The sequence below is a fragment of the Spermophilus citellus genome (genome assembly GCF_964194105.1).
Source record: "Spermophilus citellus genome assembly, chromosome: 18".
NCBI lineage: Eukaryota > Metazoa > Chordata > Mammalia > Rodentia > Sciuridae > Spermophilus > Spermophilus citellus.
Window position 1 is genome coordinate 4,969,995 of NC_138200.1, and position 17,556 is coordinate 4,987,550.

The following is a 17,556-nucleotide window of genomic DNA, read 5'->3' on the forward strand; positions in this document are numbered from 1 at the left end:
TTATTTACTTTGTCTTCTTTTCTTTCTTTTTTTTTTTTGAGAATCAGAAACTCAAATATCTGAATATTATTAACAACAATTAGGGTAGAAGAACTCAGAAAAGCCTGGAGTCCAGTGAGACACACAAATTCTTGGCAAGTCCCTCATAGGTCACCACTCAACATTTTCTGAACCTTCCATATGAGACCCTATGAGCCTCCAGGGATCATGGAAAAGCAGCATCCTCTCTCAAACTCCTCAACACTTATTTTGAAGTTACTAGCAAGGAACTCATGATTGCCTTAGTAATTAGCATGTGACAACAATGTTTTTCAACAGTGTCCCCAGGCCTGCACTGTCCTTGCCTCTCCAGGTGAAGTGATAATTGCAGCCCTGAGGGGAAGTGAGGTCACAGGAGCACAGACCTTTATCTCAGGGCCCAGCTCCCTCCCTCCCTCCATGCTGGCTGTCAGGACCTCACACAGAGCCCAGCACCTTGCACACAAGAAGCACAGGGAATGTTTTCTGTTTCTGTCTCTGAGGCAGAGTGTTTAAGGAAGGAAGTTTGAGGAAGAGAGTTTGGGGTAGAAATAAATTCCGAGCCTGTGTACACAGGGAGAGGAAGAATTTTTGGGTTATGAGCTGAGTTAGTAACAGGGGTCGTGTCTTCTAACCTGGAGTCAACCCAGGATGGCTCCAGATGGAATGTAATAAAGTCCTCACTGAGGTTGACTATTGTTAATAATCCCAGATGTTGATACTGAAATCTGGTTGTGTAGGTGGTAGTTAAAGCACCCTGCTGACCACAGTACATCATGGACCAAATCATTGGTATCATTGTAGCTGTGTTTACCTTGTCTTCATGCCTACAGTGAAGATGAAGATAAAACCATGAGAATGTCCTAATCCTGAACAGAAATCCAGACCAGCATCCATTTCTGATCCACTCAGTGGAGATAGAAATTGTGTCTCCATAGAATCACCTATGGTGTGAGGCCATGGTGAGAATTCCTCCCCTGATGAACTTGGAATGCACCAGGTAAGGGACATATCTTTTTGAGTGTTGGACAGTGGTTGTCAGGACCAAAGGTACTCTGTGTTGTTTCCTCTTGTTTGTTAATGTTCTCACCTTAACCCAAGTCCCTGGCATGTATTGATTTGTGTTTCAATCCACACAGTGCCCAGGAGTTCCTGGTCTTCATATTCCATGTAAATCATTCTTTTGTCTTTTAAAACTTGCATTTTTTATCAGAAGTTTAATAGGTATTAATAAATATAAGCTTTTAGCATGAAATTTCTAGGGACTTAATTTTATCCTATTTTATCAGCTATTAGTATTTCATGTGTCATGGTTTAGGGAAAAAGTATTTTTCAATAATTATTTATTTATTCTATATTATTCTACATATTATTATTCTATATTATTTTATATATTATTCTATAGTATTCTATAGTATTCTACTGTACTTTTGTTCTACTGTAACTTTTGCTTTTATTGGTGCATTATAGTTTCACAGTATAGTTGCATCATTTTGACTTAACCATACATTCATGGGATTTAATCAGCTCCATCTCAGTCCCCAGTGCTTCCTCTTTCTCTCCCCTCCTCCTTTCCATTAATCTTTCACAACTGTACTGGTTTTCCTTTTACTTATCAATTTAAATTGGCCCTTTATAGATATGCATACAGGTGGAATTCATTGTGGCCTATGTATTCATGGACATAGTGTGATATTGTCAAATTCATTCCCCATTTCCTCCCTTCTCTGTCCCTTCTCCCTCCCCCTTAATCCGATTCTCCTGCCCACCTGTCTTCCCTCATAGGACCCTTTCCCCTGATCCCCTTACTTCACACCAGCTTCCACCTATGAGAGAAACCATTCACCCCTTGATTTTCTGAATCTCTTATTTCACTTAGCATGATGCTCTCCAGTTCCACCCACCAACTGGAAATGCCATAATTTCATTCTATTCAATGGCTGCATAAATCTCCATTGTGAATATACACCCCATTTTCTTAATTCCTTCATCTCCTGATGGGCACCTGGTCTGGTCCATTACCTGGCTATGATGAATAGCTGTACACTGAATATTGATGTGCCTGCAGCACTAGAGTAGGTCAGTTTTGTTCTTTTGGATAAATACCAAGGAGTGGGATAGCTGGGTTATATGGTGGTTTCATCTCTGATCTCTTGAGAAATCTCCATACTGGTTTCCAAAGTGGTTGTACTGATTTACAGTCACACTAAAAGTGAGTGAACCCTCATCCTCACTTACCTGCCAGCATTTATTATGGTATTCTTATGATTGTCATTCTAACAGGAGTGAGATGGAATGTTAGTGTACTTTTGATTTGTATTTCCCTGATTTCCAGGTAGTTGAACACTTTTTTTTCATATATTTGTGTGCCATTTATATTTCTTTTTTGGGGGGGGGGAATGCCTCTTCATTAACCCATTTATTGATTTGACTACTTGGGTAAGTTTTTGTTGTTTTAGTAGGAATTGAACCCAGGGGCACTTAGTTTTCAAGCTACACCCTCAGCACATTTTTATTGTTTATTTTGAAACAGGGTCTCTCTAAGTGACTTGGGACCTTGCCAAATTGCAAAGTCTGGAATTGAACTCCCAATTCTATTGATTAACCTTCCAAACTGCTGGGATTATGGACTTGCATCCCTGCACCCAGGGGATACTTGTTTTTCTTGTATTGTGGCGTTTTTACTTTTGATGTTATACATTTTGAATTCTTTATGTATTCTGAATGTTAACCCTCTGTCAGAAGGGAATATAGCAAAAGTTCTCTGCTATTCTGCAGAATCTCTCTTCATGATTTCCACTGATATTAAGAAGCTTTTTCATTTGATGTCATCTGTCTTGGTTTTATTTCTTGAGTTATGGGGTCTTGTTAAGAAAGTTGGTGTCTGCACCAATATGTTGCCATATTGAATCTATTTCTTGTTCTAACAGTAGCAAAGTTTTTCCAGACTGAGGGGATCAAAATAGTTCTCTTTTTTCAAAATGACTATCAAATAGCAGTTCATGCTGCACATGTTGAGTTATGCTTTCTCTCCACTGCTCTCAATTTCCATTGCTTCCTCCAGGTTATCATCACTGATTTTTGAAGTTGAATCCTCTAAGAAGATAATCTGGGAACCCCCCTATTCATACATCTTGATATTTTAACAATGAAAGTTGTACTTGGTGAAAATACACACCCAGAGGCAGGTACTGCAATATTTTCCAGGCTGAGTTTTAATGCCTAGTTCAAACCACACTTCTGCCCCAGCCTCCTGAGGAGCTGGTGACTACAGGTCTAAACCTCTGTGCCTCACAACAAAATTTTTAATGAGTCATTTTGTTCACAGGAAGAACGGTTGCAATCACTTAAAGGAATATGTGCTGAGAGAGGGAAGGGACTCCAGAGATGTGGCTATGGGACTGATGTTCTTATCACAGTCTGCAGTTGGAATCCTGGGAAATTTCTCTCTGCTTTACTATCATTTAGTCCTTTTCTGCAATGACTGTACATTAAGGGCCACTGATTTGATTCTCAGGCACCTGGTCATAGCCAACTCTTTGGTCATTCTTGGCAGAGGAATTCCCCAGACAATTGCAGCTTTTGGGTTGAAGTACTTCTTCAGTGATTTTAGATGCAAACTTATTTTGTACATGCAGCAAGTGGGCAGGAGTGTGTCCATTTTCATCACCTGTCTCTTGAGCATCTTCCAGAACATCACCATCAGCCCCATGAACTCCTGTTGGAAGGCTCTCAAAGAAAGAGCTCCCAAGTACATTGGCTTCTCCATTTCCCTCTGCTGGATCCTGTACTTGGTGGTGAATTCCATTTTTCCTCTCTATGTGCTTGGCAAATGGAATAGCAAAAACCTGACAGAGAAAAGATATTTGAGGTACTGTCTTTTCATTGGTCCTGACAACATAACAAACTCATTATATACAGCATTGCTTGTATTTCCTGAGGTTGTCTTTTCCATGCTCATGATCTGGTCCAGTGGCTCCATGGTTCTCCTTTTGTACAGGCACAAGCAGAGGGTTCAGCACATTCGCAGCATCAAAGGTTCCCCCAGATTCTGCCCTGAGTCCAGAGCCACCCAGAGAATCCTTGTCTTGGTTGGCTCCTTTGTGAGTTTCCACACGCTCTCTTCCTTATTAAATGTTTGTGTTACCCTTCATTTTAATCCCAGTTGGTGGTTGGTGAACACCAATGCCCTGATCTCCATGTGTTTTCCCACTGTCAGCCCCTTTCTTCTCATGAACCATAACTCCATTCTGTCCAGGCTCTGCTCCTAAGGAATATAAAATTCTTAATTCTGAAATAAGTATGTGAATAGTATGTGTGGAGACAATGTGCAATTGTTTAGTCATTCTTCATGCTCAAAACACCAATCCAAAAACTCTGAAGTAGTCACTTGCCTTTCTATTGTAAACTCCAAAAGACATTGGTGTACTCAGCTGCCTGAATGTGGGGGCTACATATTCATTGTGGAAGGAAGTAAAGCTGATTGTGTTCATGCTGTTGCACAGCAACCTGTAGATTGTCATTGGAATTCATATAGCTGGAGGCAGATCAAATAAATGAGTCCCAGTCCTTGAAAGTTGGTTTAATCACAATGACTGAACAAGCAGTGTACTCCTGAAAATATTTGCCAGAAGAAAATACAGTGGAGACATGAGAGATGCATAAAGGAGTATAACAATTATCCATGTATTTATCTCAAATCTTCCTATCATGTGGAGAGCTTTTGTTGAAGAGTGAAACCAGATCCAGAAGTTATCTGGGATAGATGTGGAATTAAAAGATATGTTTTCCAAAATTGTGTCATTAGTGTGATCAGAGGATGAAGATGAAAGAGAGGCTCAGACAAAAGGAGGTAGATGCTGGTAGCCCTGCAGGTTGGAACCAAGTGCACCACACAGAGGAGCAGTGTCATGCAGGCATCCTGCCTTGTGCAGGGTAATGCAGTCCAAGATCCCCAATGCATTTTGGAACCCATGCAAACTAGTGAATCCTATAATAGTTTGGAGTCCCCAGTTAAAAACAATGTGGTTTGGAATCTAGAGCAGCCAATCAAGTCCACACCAGAAGGAACAAGTGGCTCCCGTCATTTTATTTACCTTGATCCTATCTCCATCTCCTCAGCTCCCAGGCTGCCCTGAAAGCAACCACTGTTCAACTATAGCATAACCGAAAATCAATACCCTAGCAGAGGCTGAAGGGTCAGATATGGTGCAGAATACCAAAAAACATATCCAGAGAGAATTTTCACTAATTTGTCTGAAACTCATTTCTCATAATTTTTCTCCATTTGACCTGCCTCAGAATTTGATCACTGTACACACACTCCAACTCTTGGGGCACATGTCAAAAATAACCAGCAGCAATTGTTTAATAGTGAAGCATTTAGAAGAGGGAGAGTGCCTGGCTGTGTGACAGATGAGAGTGACAGAGGACACAGGGAAATGGGATGACAGAGTTAAGATGGTGGAGCAGAGAGCCTGTAGGGTGTGTTTACAAAGTCCTGGGGAAGAGCAGAAGGTGGAGAGTGAGAAGGCAGAAGGATACCACATGTTGCTCAGGGGCTCAAGTCAGTGCTGGGCCTAAGTTACAAAGACAGCCTGTGTGTACAAGGAAGTTAAGGATATTGGGTTCTGGAGGGGAGGAGGATGACAAGGTGTCCCATTAACAGAGGGTAAAATGACAATGCATGGTTCAAAGGCAAAAGGCGGTTATGGTTCATTGGAATGTGATGAAGTGTGCTGTGGCGAAGGAGCAGGAGAGGGGGAGGTTGATCTTGGTGGGCAATGGACAAATGCACATACAGGTGTAAATAAAGAAAGTGGAGCCGGGGGACATGATAGACAAGGGGAGGGAGAAAAGACCTGCACAGGAAAGGTAGGGAGCCTGACAGAGGATGGGACCTGGGGCATGAGTGGGCAAAAGCACCCAGGAGCGAAGGGCAGGTCCTATGGAGTTATGGGTCGTGGGTCAAGGTCATGCATGCAGGATATGGAGGAGCTGAGGATGCCTGAAATTTGACCACCATGGGAGGCTGCCTGCCCATGGGCTGAGCTTCCTCTCTCAACCTTGAGTAAAGGGGGTGTTTGGTCTGGCATCACCTCACATGCACTGTGTGAAGCAAGTGGCCTCCACCTTCACCTGGCAAAGAAGTTTGTTCTAACCCTGGACTTGGGCATTACCCAATGGGTTTGGGCAACCTTCTTTTGAGACCCTATCCTCTGCCTTATATGGTTAAGAACATTCCAGCAAAGCTCTTTTGTATGTCCCCTCTATAAAGTAGATTCCGGTGCATGCTCTCTTTCCAGCACTGTCCAGCATGGAAGCTGACCCATTGCAGACCCGTCCTACCCTCGACCTGAAAACCTCATGCCCATGTGCGGTATTATTTCTTCCCAATGTTGCTCTTTTGAAACCAGCTCATCTCACCAACATGGGCAGGTGGCAAGAGATCACTGTGGCTTTTCACATCACCCCCTGTGCATTCACAGCAAACACCAGAGCCTGTTTAAATGCTGCATGTGGACAATGCTGTCCTTTCTGTGTGTGGCAGGATGAAAGGAATGTAAAGAACACACAAGGCCACCTTCTTTATGGAATTCACAGGCGTGTAGATAAGCACAAACTTACGTATCTGTACAAGGTACTGAGACACACAATGAAGATGAATGTGTGAGTGATTATGTGACAGAGTGGGACACGACCTTTGTGTTGGTGTCTGCATTGTGAGTGTGTGTGGGTGAAAGCGAGAGTCTGGGAATGATGGTATGTATGTACATGTTCCAGTATGCCTGAGTATGGGTGTGTACACTCTGTTGAAATATACACACAAGCTGAAATATACACGTGGTGTTGATAGTGGGCATAGCAGAAGATGCAGGGGAGTGTCAATACTTAGTAATTTTCCCAGCCTGGAGCAATTATCAGAAACAAGCTCACTCAATAGTACTTGCATAAAAGTAGAAGACGTAATCATCCCTTCATAGGTGAAATACAAACAATATAAAAAACCCAGGGAACAACCCCCGCTCCCTCTTAGTCCACAACACTGCAAAACCTGACCCCATTTACAACACAGTGCAGAAAATATTAGATAAAGAATTTAGAAAGTTTATATTTTAAAAAATGAAGGAACTAAGAGATAAAATATCAAAAATGGAAGATCATTTCAATAAAGAGTTGTATTCTGGGGAAAAGAAACCTATGAAAGACTCAAAAAATCAAAATAAAATTTTCATAGAAAACATCACCAATATATGAGATCAAAAAGGAGAAAGATGTTCTGTTCCCAAATATAAACTATATAATCTAGAAAATAAATTTGACAATAAAGAAAAGATGCATAGAAATCATGACTAGAATATTCAAGAAACATAACATTAAGAGACCCATCTGAAAGTCATTGGCATAGATGAAGCCCAAGATGCATATGCTATTACCTAACAATGGTGGAGAGGTGATGAGTAGAGCTTCAGTGGATTAGACACAGGAAAATGAAGGGAAGGGAGCGGGGATAGGAATAGAAAAGACAGTAGCATGGATCCGACAACTTTCCTATGTCCATATATGAATACACTACCAATGAAACTCCACTTCACTACAATCACAAGAATAGTATCCTAACTACAACAAATTATACTCCATGTATGTATAATATGTAAAAATGCACTCTACTGTTATGTATATCTAAAAAGAAAAAAATGAAAAATACTACAAAGTTTGCATAACATCTTCAAAGAAATAGTATGAGGGAAGTTTTCAAATCTTAGGAATGAGATGAAAATCCACATGCAAGAGGCATTTTAAAATCCAAATAGGTAATATCCAAAATAAGGTCCTCTTTATAACACATCAATTTAAATTCGTAACATACTTGTTGGAATTTTGAAAACATGAAGATAAAAATGGCACATCTCATTTAGAAGTAAAACAATTAAAATTTCTACTGATTTAGTAGCCCAAAACGTAAAAGCCAAAGGATCTGAAAAATACATATGGATCCCTGAAAGATAATAGGTGTTATAATTTCTATGTCAATAGAAAACTATAGTTCAGAATTGGTGATGAACAGAAACTAAAAGAATTCATAGCCACTAAGCAAGCAGTACAAGATACACTTAATGAAATATTATACACAGAAAAAATGAAATTAGAAATAACTAACAAGACAAAAAAAGAGCCCATCTAAGCTGGAGATTAAATAATACATATATGAATGTGTAACGAGTCACAGAAGGTAACAGAAATCAAAATGGCAGGAAATAAAAATCATTCATTTTCCTATAAGAACATGAAATGCAAGTGGTATAAATGACTCAGTCAATAATGTAGACTGGCAGTTTGGATTCAAAAATCCCCCAACCATATGATGTGTACATAGACTCTAAATAAAACACCCACAGAATGAAGGTGAATGCATGAGAAAGGATAGATCATGAAAATGGAAACTGGAAACAAGCAGGGGTAGGTATTCTCATATCAGACAAAATAAATGTCAAGCCACAATTAATCAGAAGAGTTAAAGAAAGTGATATACTGGGGAATAATCCAAAAACAACATATAATGATTGTAAATATGCCTCAACAATGGTGCCTTTATGGACATAAAATAAACCCTTCTCAATATTAATAATCTAGTAGAACCAAGACAACAATATTGAGTGATATCAACACCCAGCCTCACCACTAGATAGATCATCCAGACACAAACTAAATGAAGATTCTTCACAACTAAAAACCACTATTAATCAAACAATCATTTAGAAAATATTTCATCCAATAACAACTGAATTCCCTTTCTTCTCAGTGTTCCAGGGAACATACTCTAAAATAGATCACATTTTTAGGGCACAAAGCAAATCATAACAATTACTAAAAATAGACATAATTTCTGGGATCCTTAGAAGATGGAAAGAGTTCCCATGTTCTTGTGTTGACAGGATTAATATTATAAAACTGCCCATACAACCAAAACCACTTTACAGATCCAGTGCAATACCCACCAAAATATCAATGACATTCTTCCACAACGAGAGTGACAGAAAAATTTCTCTACCATATGGGAAATCACATAGGAGCCCAATAGACAAGATCGAAGAGAAACTCTCCAAGACATATCATAATTAAGATAGAAAATAATGAAAGAATATTAAACACCATAAGAAAAAACATTCTAGGTCACAATGGATGTCTTAGCAAATAAAAAAAGATACAATCTCATGCATCTTATCAGATCTAATAGAGGGAACCTAGGAATCAACCACAAGAAAAAATGAAAAAAAGATACATGAGATTGAACCATACTGCTTTAAATAAAGAATGGATCATAGAATACATGATAGGATAAAATCAAGAAATTCTTAGAAACAAGTGAGAACAGAGATACCATATATCAATCTCTGGGCCAGTATGAAAGGGATTCTAGGAGGAAAATTTATAGCATTGAGTACCCACACTTAAAAAACAGAGAGTTCTCAAATATCTGAATATTTATTAACAAGATTGGACGTAGAAGAACTCAGGGAATTCTGAAGTCCAGTAAGATGTACAAACACTTGGCCCCATGGTCACACCTTAATATTTCTGAATCTTCCATGTAAGACCCTGTCGGCCTGCAAGGATCAGGGAAAAGCAACAAACTCCTCAAGACTCATTCTGAAGTTACTAACAAGGAACTCATAATTGCCTTATTAATTAGCAAGTGTGGAGAAAGTTTTTCAGCCTTGTCCTGGGCTCCCCAGGCCTGCACTGTCCTTGCCTCTCCAGGTGAAGTGATAATTGCAGCCCTGAGGGGAAGTGAGGTCACAGGAGCACAGACCTTTATCTCAGGGCCCAGCTGCCTCCCTGCCTCCCTGCTGGCTGTCAGGACCTCACACTGAGCCCAGCACCCTGCACACAAGAAGCACAGTGAGTGGTTTCTGTTTCTGTCTCAGAGTGTAAGGAGGGAGGTTTGAGGAAGTGCTCATTTCTGGAAACGAATTTGGGATAGAAACATATCCAGTGCCTCTTTAGACAAGGGAGAGGAAAAATTATTTTGGTGTGACCATAGTAAAGAAGTCATGTCCCTGACTTGATGTCAATCGAGGGTGGCTTTAAGTGGTATGTAATAAAATCCTCACTGAGGGCAACGATTGTCAATAATTCCAGATGTTGATACTGAAACTTGGTTGTGTAGGTGCTGAAGCATCATCACAATTAAAGCTCCCTGCTGTCCACATTACCTTACACGATTCATAGAGTAAACCATCAGTATTGGCTGGGCGCAGTGGCACATGCCTCTACTCCCAGAAGCTTGGGAGTCTGAGACAGGAGAATCTCGAGTTCAAAGGCAACCTCTGCAACTTAGTATATCCCTAAGCAACTCCATGAGACTCAGTCACCAATTTTATATATATATATATATATATATATATATATATATATATGCTGGTGGTTCCATGCCCCTGGCTTCAACCCCTAGAATAACAAACACACATAACACACATAATTATCAGTATTATTGTAGCTACAATAAAGATGAGGATAAAACAATGAAAATCCTCATCCTGAACAGAAACCTAGTTCAGCATCTATTTCTGATTCACTCAGTGGAGACAGAATGTGGGTCTCCACTTAGTCACCTCTGGTATGATGATTGTGGCGAGAATTCTTCCCCTAATGAACTCAAGAACACAGCAGGTGGGGTAAGTAACTTTATGAGTATTGGACAATAGGGGTCAGGACCAAAGCTGTCTTGTGTTGTTTCTTCTGGTTTTTTAATATTCTTGCCTCAATCCCAAACACATGACATGTATTTATTTGTGTTTCAATTCATACCAAACACAGGTATCACTAGTCTCTAGATTCTATTTCAAAGTTTCTTATATTGTATTTCAAAAACCTTGTATATTATCAATGGTTTCATAGGTGTTGTTAAGTAGGCAAATAAGTCTCTATCCTACATTATACTAGTAATTCATTGCCACGGTTTAAGGACAAAGTAAAGTTATTCAATTATTTATTTATACATTCCACGATACTTTTGCTCTTGGAATGACAACCAGTTAATATTTCTACTACAAACCTAAATATTGAGTGGGTCTTGCATTTTGAATCCAACAGAGCAGTTTCCTGAGGCTTAACTTTCATTAATGCAAAACATTTTATTAGGATCTGTAAAGCTTCATTTGTAATTCATATTGGCCTACAAATTAAGACTTTAGATCAATAAAGTTGTTACATCAAATATACCAAGAGAAACTAGCAATTTACGATAAATGGTAAGTTATGAAAACAAACTGAGCCCTCGTCTAGATTAGCTGAGAACACAGCTAATTGTGACATTGTGCTAGTGTAGCACAGAGCTTAGGTGACTCTGCACCTGGCCTAGCCACGTTCAAGTTTCTCACATCTCCACTTATTCACTAAGCACCTGTGACTTTAGGCACTCTCATAACCTGTTTGAGATCTCCTTGTCTTGACAATAAAAATAATGTCAGAGTCCCTATTATGGACTTATAAAAGTTCAGGATGGGATGATATGTACAGAATTGTGACGGTGGTAACAAATTATAGGCACTATTTAGACATTTGCCTCTGAGAAGCCTCAAAACAAAACCTTAAGTATTCATTTCTCAGTGGGACTTTGGATTTCAACTGATAGTTAAATGTGCTGGTGTGGCTTGTTCCTGTGCAAGACTCTGCTGCTCAGAATGAAAATAGCAGTTATTAGGAGAAAATGGCAGAGTCCCCTCCAGGGAAATAAAAATAAGAATGTCCCACACATCTCAGGCTGCAATTAGAATCCTGGGCATTTTCCATCTTTGTCACCGTGAACCTTTTAGAGCTGTGCTTAATGTGGCTGAGCCCATGTGATTCTGAAACACGTGAGGATGGGCACTTCTCAGTCATTCTATCCAAAGTTGTCTCTAAGAACATGGGGGTTTTATGTGGAAGCACGGACCCCAAAATTGTGAGAACACATTTTGTTTGTGTCCTAACAGTTCTGCACAATATGTTCATGGGTCGCATCTTTCTGTCCAGTGTCTAATCATCTCATCAATTCCTGAGAACAATTTTATAATTCTGTACTATAAAAGTAGTCTCTTCCTGGATTTTTATCCATTGAATAGTGTCTTTTCTCTTGTAGGTTTTGCTGGAATATGTTGCCTATTTTATTGTATTGTATATTCTGTAAAGTCACTGCCACTGGACTCTTCTCACGGGGTGTGTAGTATGGCAGTGATGAGAATAAGCTTGTAATTAATGTGACCTAATTTGTTGTTTTCTCTTCAATAAATATCATTATACCTAAGACCACAGAAATATTGTTTTGCATCATGAAGTACTATTTTCTTTAAAATTTATATCAAAAATATTTTGAGAACTTATTCTTCCTATGATGTGGATGGGGATTGAATTTGCCTGTTCTTCAATGTGACTAGCAAACATTGGTTTATTCTGGAAATGTTGAATCATGCTTTCTGTCCACTGCTGTCACTTCTCATTGCTTCTCCCAGGTTATCACCTCATTATTTCTCATGCTGAATTTTCCATGAAAAATCTGGGAAATCCCCCCATCCGTATGTACATCTTGATAGCTTTGCAATCCCACAGGTGCACACAGGGAAAGTTACTCTTGGTGTAAATTATACATAATATTCTGTGATGGGTGTCACTGTTTTTTCTAGGCAAGTCTCAAACTCAGCCTGAAAAGATGGTCCTGCCTCAGCCACCCAAGGAGCAGGAGGCTACAGGTACACACCACGGTTCTGGCTAGAAAAAACTTTTACTGGGCTCTTTTGCTCAGAGGAATGACTGTTACCATAATGTAAAGAACAATGTGCTGAATGACAGAATGGCTTCAGGGAATATGGCCATGGGACTCTTGTTCTTATCACAGATCATTGTTGGAATTCTGGGAAATTTCTCTCAGCTTTATTACTATCTGGTCCTTTCCTGCAATGAGTGTACATTAAGGTCCACTGATCTGCTCCTTAAGCACCTGAGTGTAGCCAACTGCCTCATCATTCTCTCTAATGGAGTTCCCAGTACAATCACAGCTTTTGGGTTGAAATACTTCTTCAGTAATTTTGGATGCAAACTTATTTTGTACATGCAGCGAGTGGGCAGGAGTGTGTCCATTTTCATCACCTGCCTCTTGAGCATCTTCCAAAACATCACCATCAGCCCCATGAACTCCTGTTGGAAGGCTCTCAAAGGAAGAGCTCCCAAGTATATTGGCTTCTCCATTTTCCTATGCTGGATCCTGTACATGGTGTTGAATTCCATTTTTCCTCTCTATGTGCTTAGCCAATGGAGTAGTGAAAATCTGACAGAGAAAAGAGATTTTGGGTACTGTTCTTCTGTAGGTCATGACAAAACCACAGACTCATTATATGCAGCATTCTTTGTATTTCCTGAGGTTGTCTTTTCCTTGCTCATGATCTGGACCAGTGGCTCCATGGTTCTCCTTCTGTACAGGCACAAACAGAGGGTTGAGCACATTCGCAGCATCAAACTTTCCCCCAGATCCTGCCCTGAGTCCAGAGCCACCCAGAGAATCCTTGTCCTGGTGTGTACCTTTGTGATATTCTATACCCTCTCTTCCTTATTAAATGTTTGTGTAACCCTTTATTTTAATCCCAGTTGGTGGCTGGTGAACACTAATTCCCTGATCTCCATGTGTTTCCCCACTCTCAGCCCCTTTCTCCTCATGAACCATAACTCCATTCTATCCAGACTGTGCTCCTAAGGAATACAAAATCACCCAGTCTGACCATAAACATATAAATTATGAATTTTTGCACAACGTGCAATTGTTTATTCATTATTCCCTATCAAAACAGTAACAGAGAAACTTATGGAAGATTTACTTGTATTTATGTTGTCAATCCTCAAGGGAACTGGGGTCCTCAGCCAGCTGAATAGGAGACCTGCATGGGATGGAGAGGAATGAAGCCGGTTAACCTCATCCTGTGCAGAGCATCCTCCATGTTGCTGGAGGCCAACCAAATGGATCATTTACTAGTCCTTCAAAGTCATTTAACTACAATAATTCCTGAAAACATTTGCCAGAACCTAATGCAGTATAGAAATGAGTGGTAGATATTGTGGGCCAACAATTCCCATGTTTACCTCCTAAGATTTTATCTTATAGAAATATTTTGTTTAGGTGTGAAGCCAGGCCCAGAAACTTGCTGAAATACACATGGAGTTAATAGATATTTTTCAAAAATGTACTGTTTGTGTGTTTAGAGAGTGGAGGTGAATAAGAGGGAGGCCCAGAGAAGAGTAGGTTGAGGAGCTGCCATGCAGGTTGGGGTCTGCTGCCATGGGCAGTGGAGTGCCGCAGTCCAGCTGCAGCAAAATAACCGGGGGGTGACGAACAACTTGTGTACATTGATACAGCAGGAGTGGGAGCCGTTTATTGTAGGGCAGGAGGGGTATATATACATTCCACACAGCTTACCTTAGTTAACATAAACTAGATACAGCAGTTAACCAATAAGGAATCTCCACACTTAATGGCTCACTGGCGTTACTTCACAAACCACTGCCCCTGGCAAAATGCCAGGCGCCATCTTGACTTGTTTACAGACTCTTAACATTTCCCCCTTTTGTTTAATTTAATTAACGACCATAGTGGTTTTTACACAAACACCATAAATTATCTGCTACAAGCAGAAGGGGAGGATACAAAATGCCACAATACCAAGCCAATTGATGGCTCCATGCAAGAAACCCTTGGAAAAATTATACCAGCAATGACACCGTTAGCAAAGATACCAAGTTACAATTTGTTGTAGATTACAGTTTGTTGTCTCAGTCCAGGTAAAGCAGTGTCTCAATAGATTAACTCATAGTCCAGGTAAATCACAGTCCAGGTAAGTTCTGCAGGCAGCTAGCTTAAATCGCAGTCCAGGTAAGTTCTGCAGGCAGCTAGCTTGATACAAAGTCTTGTCTAGTTCTCAGCAACACTGGAAATTCTTCCACCCTCATCCTCACCGGCACTGGGACGAAGGCAGGAACTCCAGCAATGCTGCTAAAGAAAATCCTGTAGTATTGCAGCAGGTGCTAAGAAAACAACCTTCTGAACAATTTAGTACATCATCTCAAGGTTTTTTTTACATTTGAAATAGGCCTTAATGGTGCTCATTATTCATCAGCCTCCAGGTGTGGGAGAACCATTGTAGCTTAGTTATTGGCATTGAAAATGACCAAACATCAGGGACACCGGTAGCATCTGTAGCATCTGTAGCGTCCTGGGCAGCCCCAGATGGCCCTGGGGAGTGTACCAGACTCAAACTGCTTCCAGGCACAGGGAGCAAGAGCCTGTGAGACTGTGCCTCCAGGTCAGGTTTGGATTTGGGCTCTCGCAGTGGGGTGGGAAGAGCCGGCTGCCACTGCTTGGAAAGTCCTTGCTGCACCATGACCGGCTCAAGCACGTGGCAGCTGCGGCGCTGATTCACGCACCCTCCGGTAACGAAAAGTATTCAGTAATAGCCTTTTGCTGCAATTTTTTTCCTGATAATCCTTCCTCCTCTGAACTTTCTTTTTCTTTCTGACTAGAGTTCCTGGGCTTCCATCAACACATGCCCTAACTATTCTTGGTCCCACTGGGGTGCCTCTTTTTTTTAACAATTTACTTAACACCCCTTCCATATTTTCGTCACAAAGACAATACAACATTTCAAGACAAAACAAGACACAAACATACTGCATCAATCTTCTCCATTTTCTCAAAATGGCCATTTTTCCTCTCGCCCTATCTGCCCAGGGACGAGCAGATTTGCTCCCGTCCTATCTAGGGACAGGTAGCTTTTCTTCGTCACTTCCCCCGAGTGTCCCGGGGCTCCCGGTACGGGCCACCATCTGCCGCAGTCCGGCTGCAGCAAAATAACTGGGGGGTGATGAACAACTTGTGTACATTGATACAGCAGGAGTGGAAGCCATTTATTGTAGGACAGGAGGGGTATATCTACATTACACACAACTTTTCTTAATTAACATAAACTAGACACAGCAGTCAACCTATAAGGAATCTCCGCACTTAATGGCTCGCTGGCGTGACTTCACAAACCACTCCCCCTGGCAAAATGCCAGGCGCCATCTTGACTTGTTTACAGACTCTGACAGTGGAGACTGCCGTGCCCTAGTCCTTGTGTATTCAGGGGAAGCAGTTCATGATCCCCCTGCATTGCTGAATCCACATACGCTCTAAACCCTACACACTGCCTTCCTATACATGTCCATATGCCTATGATAATGTTCAGGCTCTGAAGTATGGACAGGAACTTAACAGATAAAGTAGAACAATGACAATGGCAGGTACTAGTGAAAGTGAGGGTAATGTGCTCATGTCTCTGGGATTCTCCATTTCATCTGAGCTCTACCACAGTACCTGAACCTGGGATGAGGCATACTTTTTTGTGCTGTCGTAGCCTAGTTTGCAGGCTCCAGCTAAAAGCACCGTGCTTCCCCATCTAGAACAGCCCATATGCCCTCACCAGCAGGCACAAGAGAAGCTTCTGTCCTTTTAACTTAGCTAATCCACCCCATCTCTTAATTTCCAAGACTGCTGTGAAGGCAACCTCTGTTAACTTAGAGCGCAGTGAAAATCAGCGCTCCAGCAGAGGCAGGGGGGATCAGAATCCATCCTGCTTAGCCCTAAAAACACATTCATGGAGAATTTGGATTCTCTAACTTGTCTGGTAGCTCACTGATAAACTCATTTCTCATAGTTTTCCTCTATTTTCCCGACTCAGAACTGGATCACCATGTGACAAGTGTAATGCATAGAGCCCTTGTCAACAGCCACCAGCAGCAGCTGTTTTACTGTGTAACATGTACGGAGTGACAGTGTATGACTGCATGCCACATGACTCAGAGGGCACCGGGAAAGAGGGACCACAGGCACAAAATGGTGGAACAGTGCCTGAAGGAGGGACATGAAAAGAGAAGAGCATGAGAGGCACAGAAGGTCAACAAGGGCACATGTTGTCGGGGGTGAAGTCAATGCCAGGCTTAAGGCTGCCAAGAGAGATGGCGTGAAGGAAGCCAAGGGTATGGACATACTGGACTCTAGGAGGAGGAGTATGTCAGGGTTCAGAGAAACCAAGGGAAACATGGCAGTGCACAGTTAAAGGGCAAATGTGGGTGAAGCTTCTGGGAAAACATGGGATAAAAGCATGTTGTGGAGAATGGAGGACACAGAGGGAGAAGGAGACCTTGGATGTCAATGGGTCAAGGCAGATACACAATGTAAGAGAAGGAGGTGGGGCCTGGGGAGAAGACAGACATGGGCAGGGAGGAAGGATGTGCATAGGAAGGTGAAAGAAGCAGGAAGATGTTGTCAGCCCCTTTATTCTCATGAGCCATGAGTCCACTGTATCCACTTTATCCAGGCTCTGTTTCACCCGCATAAAGAATACAAAGTCCTGCTGGGTGCTGTGGCATGTGCATGAAACCCCAGCAACTCAGGGAGCTGAGGCAGGAGCAACCCAATTTAAAGGCCAGCCTCAGCAAGTTAGTAAGATGTTGTCTCAGAAATGAAAAAGAAAA

General features: G+C 41.2%; 2 protein-coding genes across 2 annotated transcripts; both read left to right on the plus strand.

Annotated features, from left to right (window-relative positions):
- Positions 1-807: 807 nt before the first annotated feature.
- Positions 808-4,560, plus strand: LOC308638118 (vomeronasal type-1 receptor 4-like). Its single transcript, XM_081275198.1, has 2 exons — positions 808-1,018; positions 3,347-4,560. Exons 1-2 carry the CDS (start codon positions 978-980, stop codon positions 4,287-4,289), a joined length of 984 nt encoding a protein of 327 aa, XP_081131324.1. The 5' UTR covers positions 808-977; the 3' UTR covers positions 4,290-4,560.
- An 8,305-nt stretch (positions 4,561-12,865) lies between these two features.
- On the plus strand, positions 12,866-13,747 carry LOC308637337 (vomeronasal type-1 receptor 4-like; the record flags this gene model as incomplete). The annotated part of the gene is made up of 1 exon (XM_081273651.1): positions 12,866-13,747. One exon carries the CDS (start codon positions 12,866-12,868, stop codon positions 13,745-13,747), a length of 882 nt encoding a protein of 293 aa, XP_081129777.1.
- Between the last annotated feature and the right edge of the window lie 3,809 nt (positions 13,748-17,556).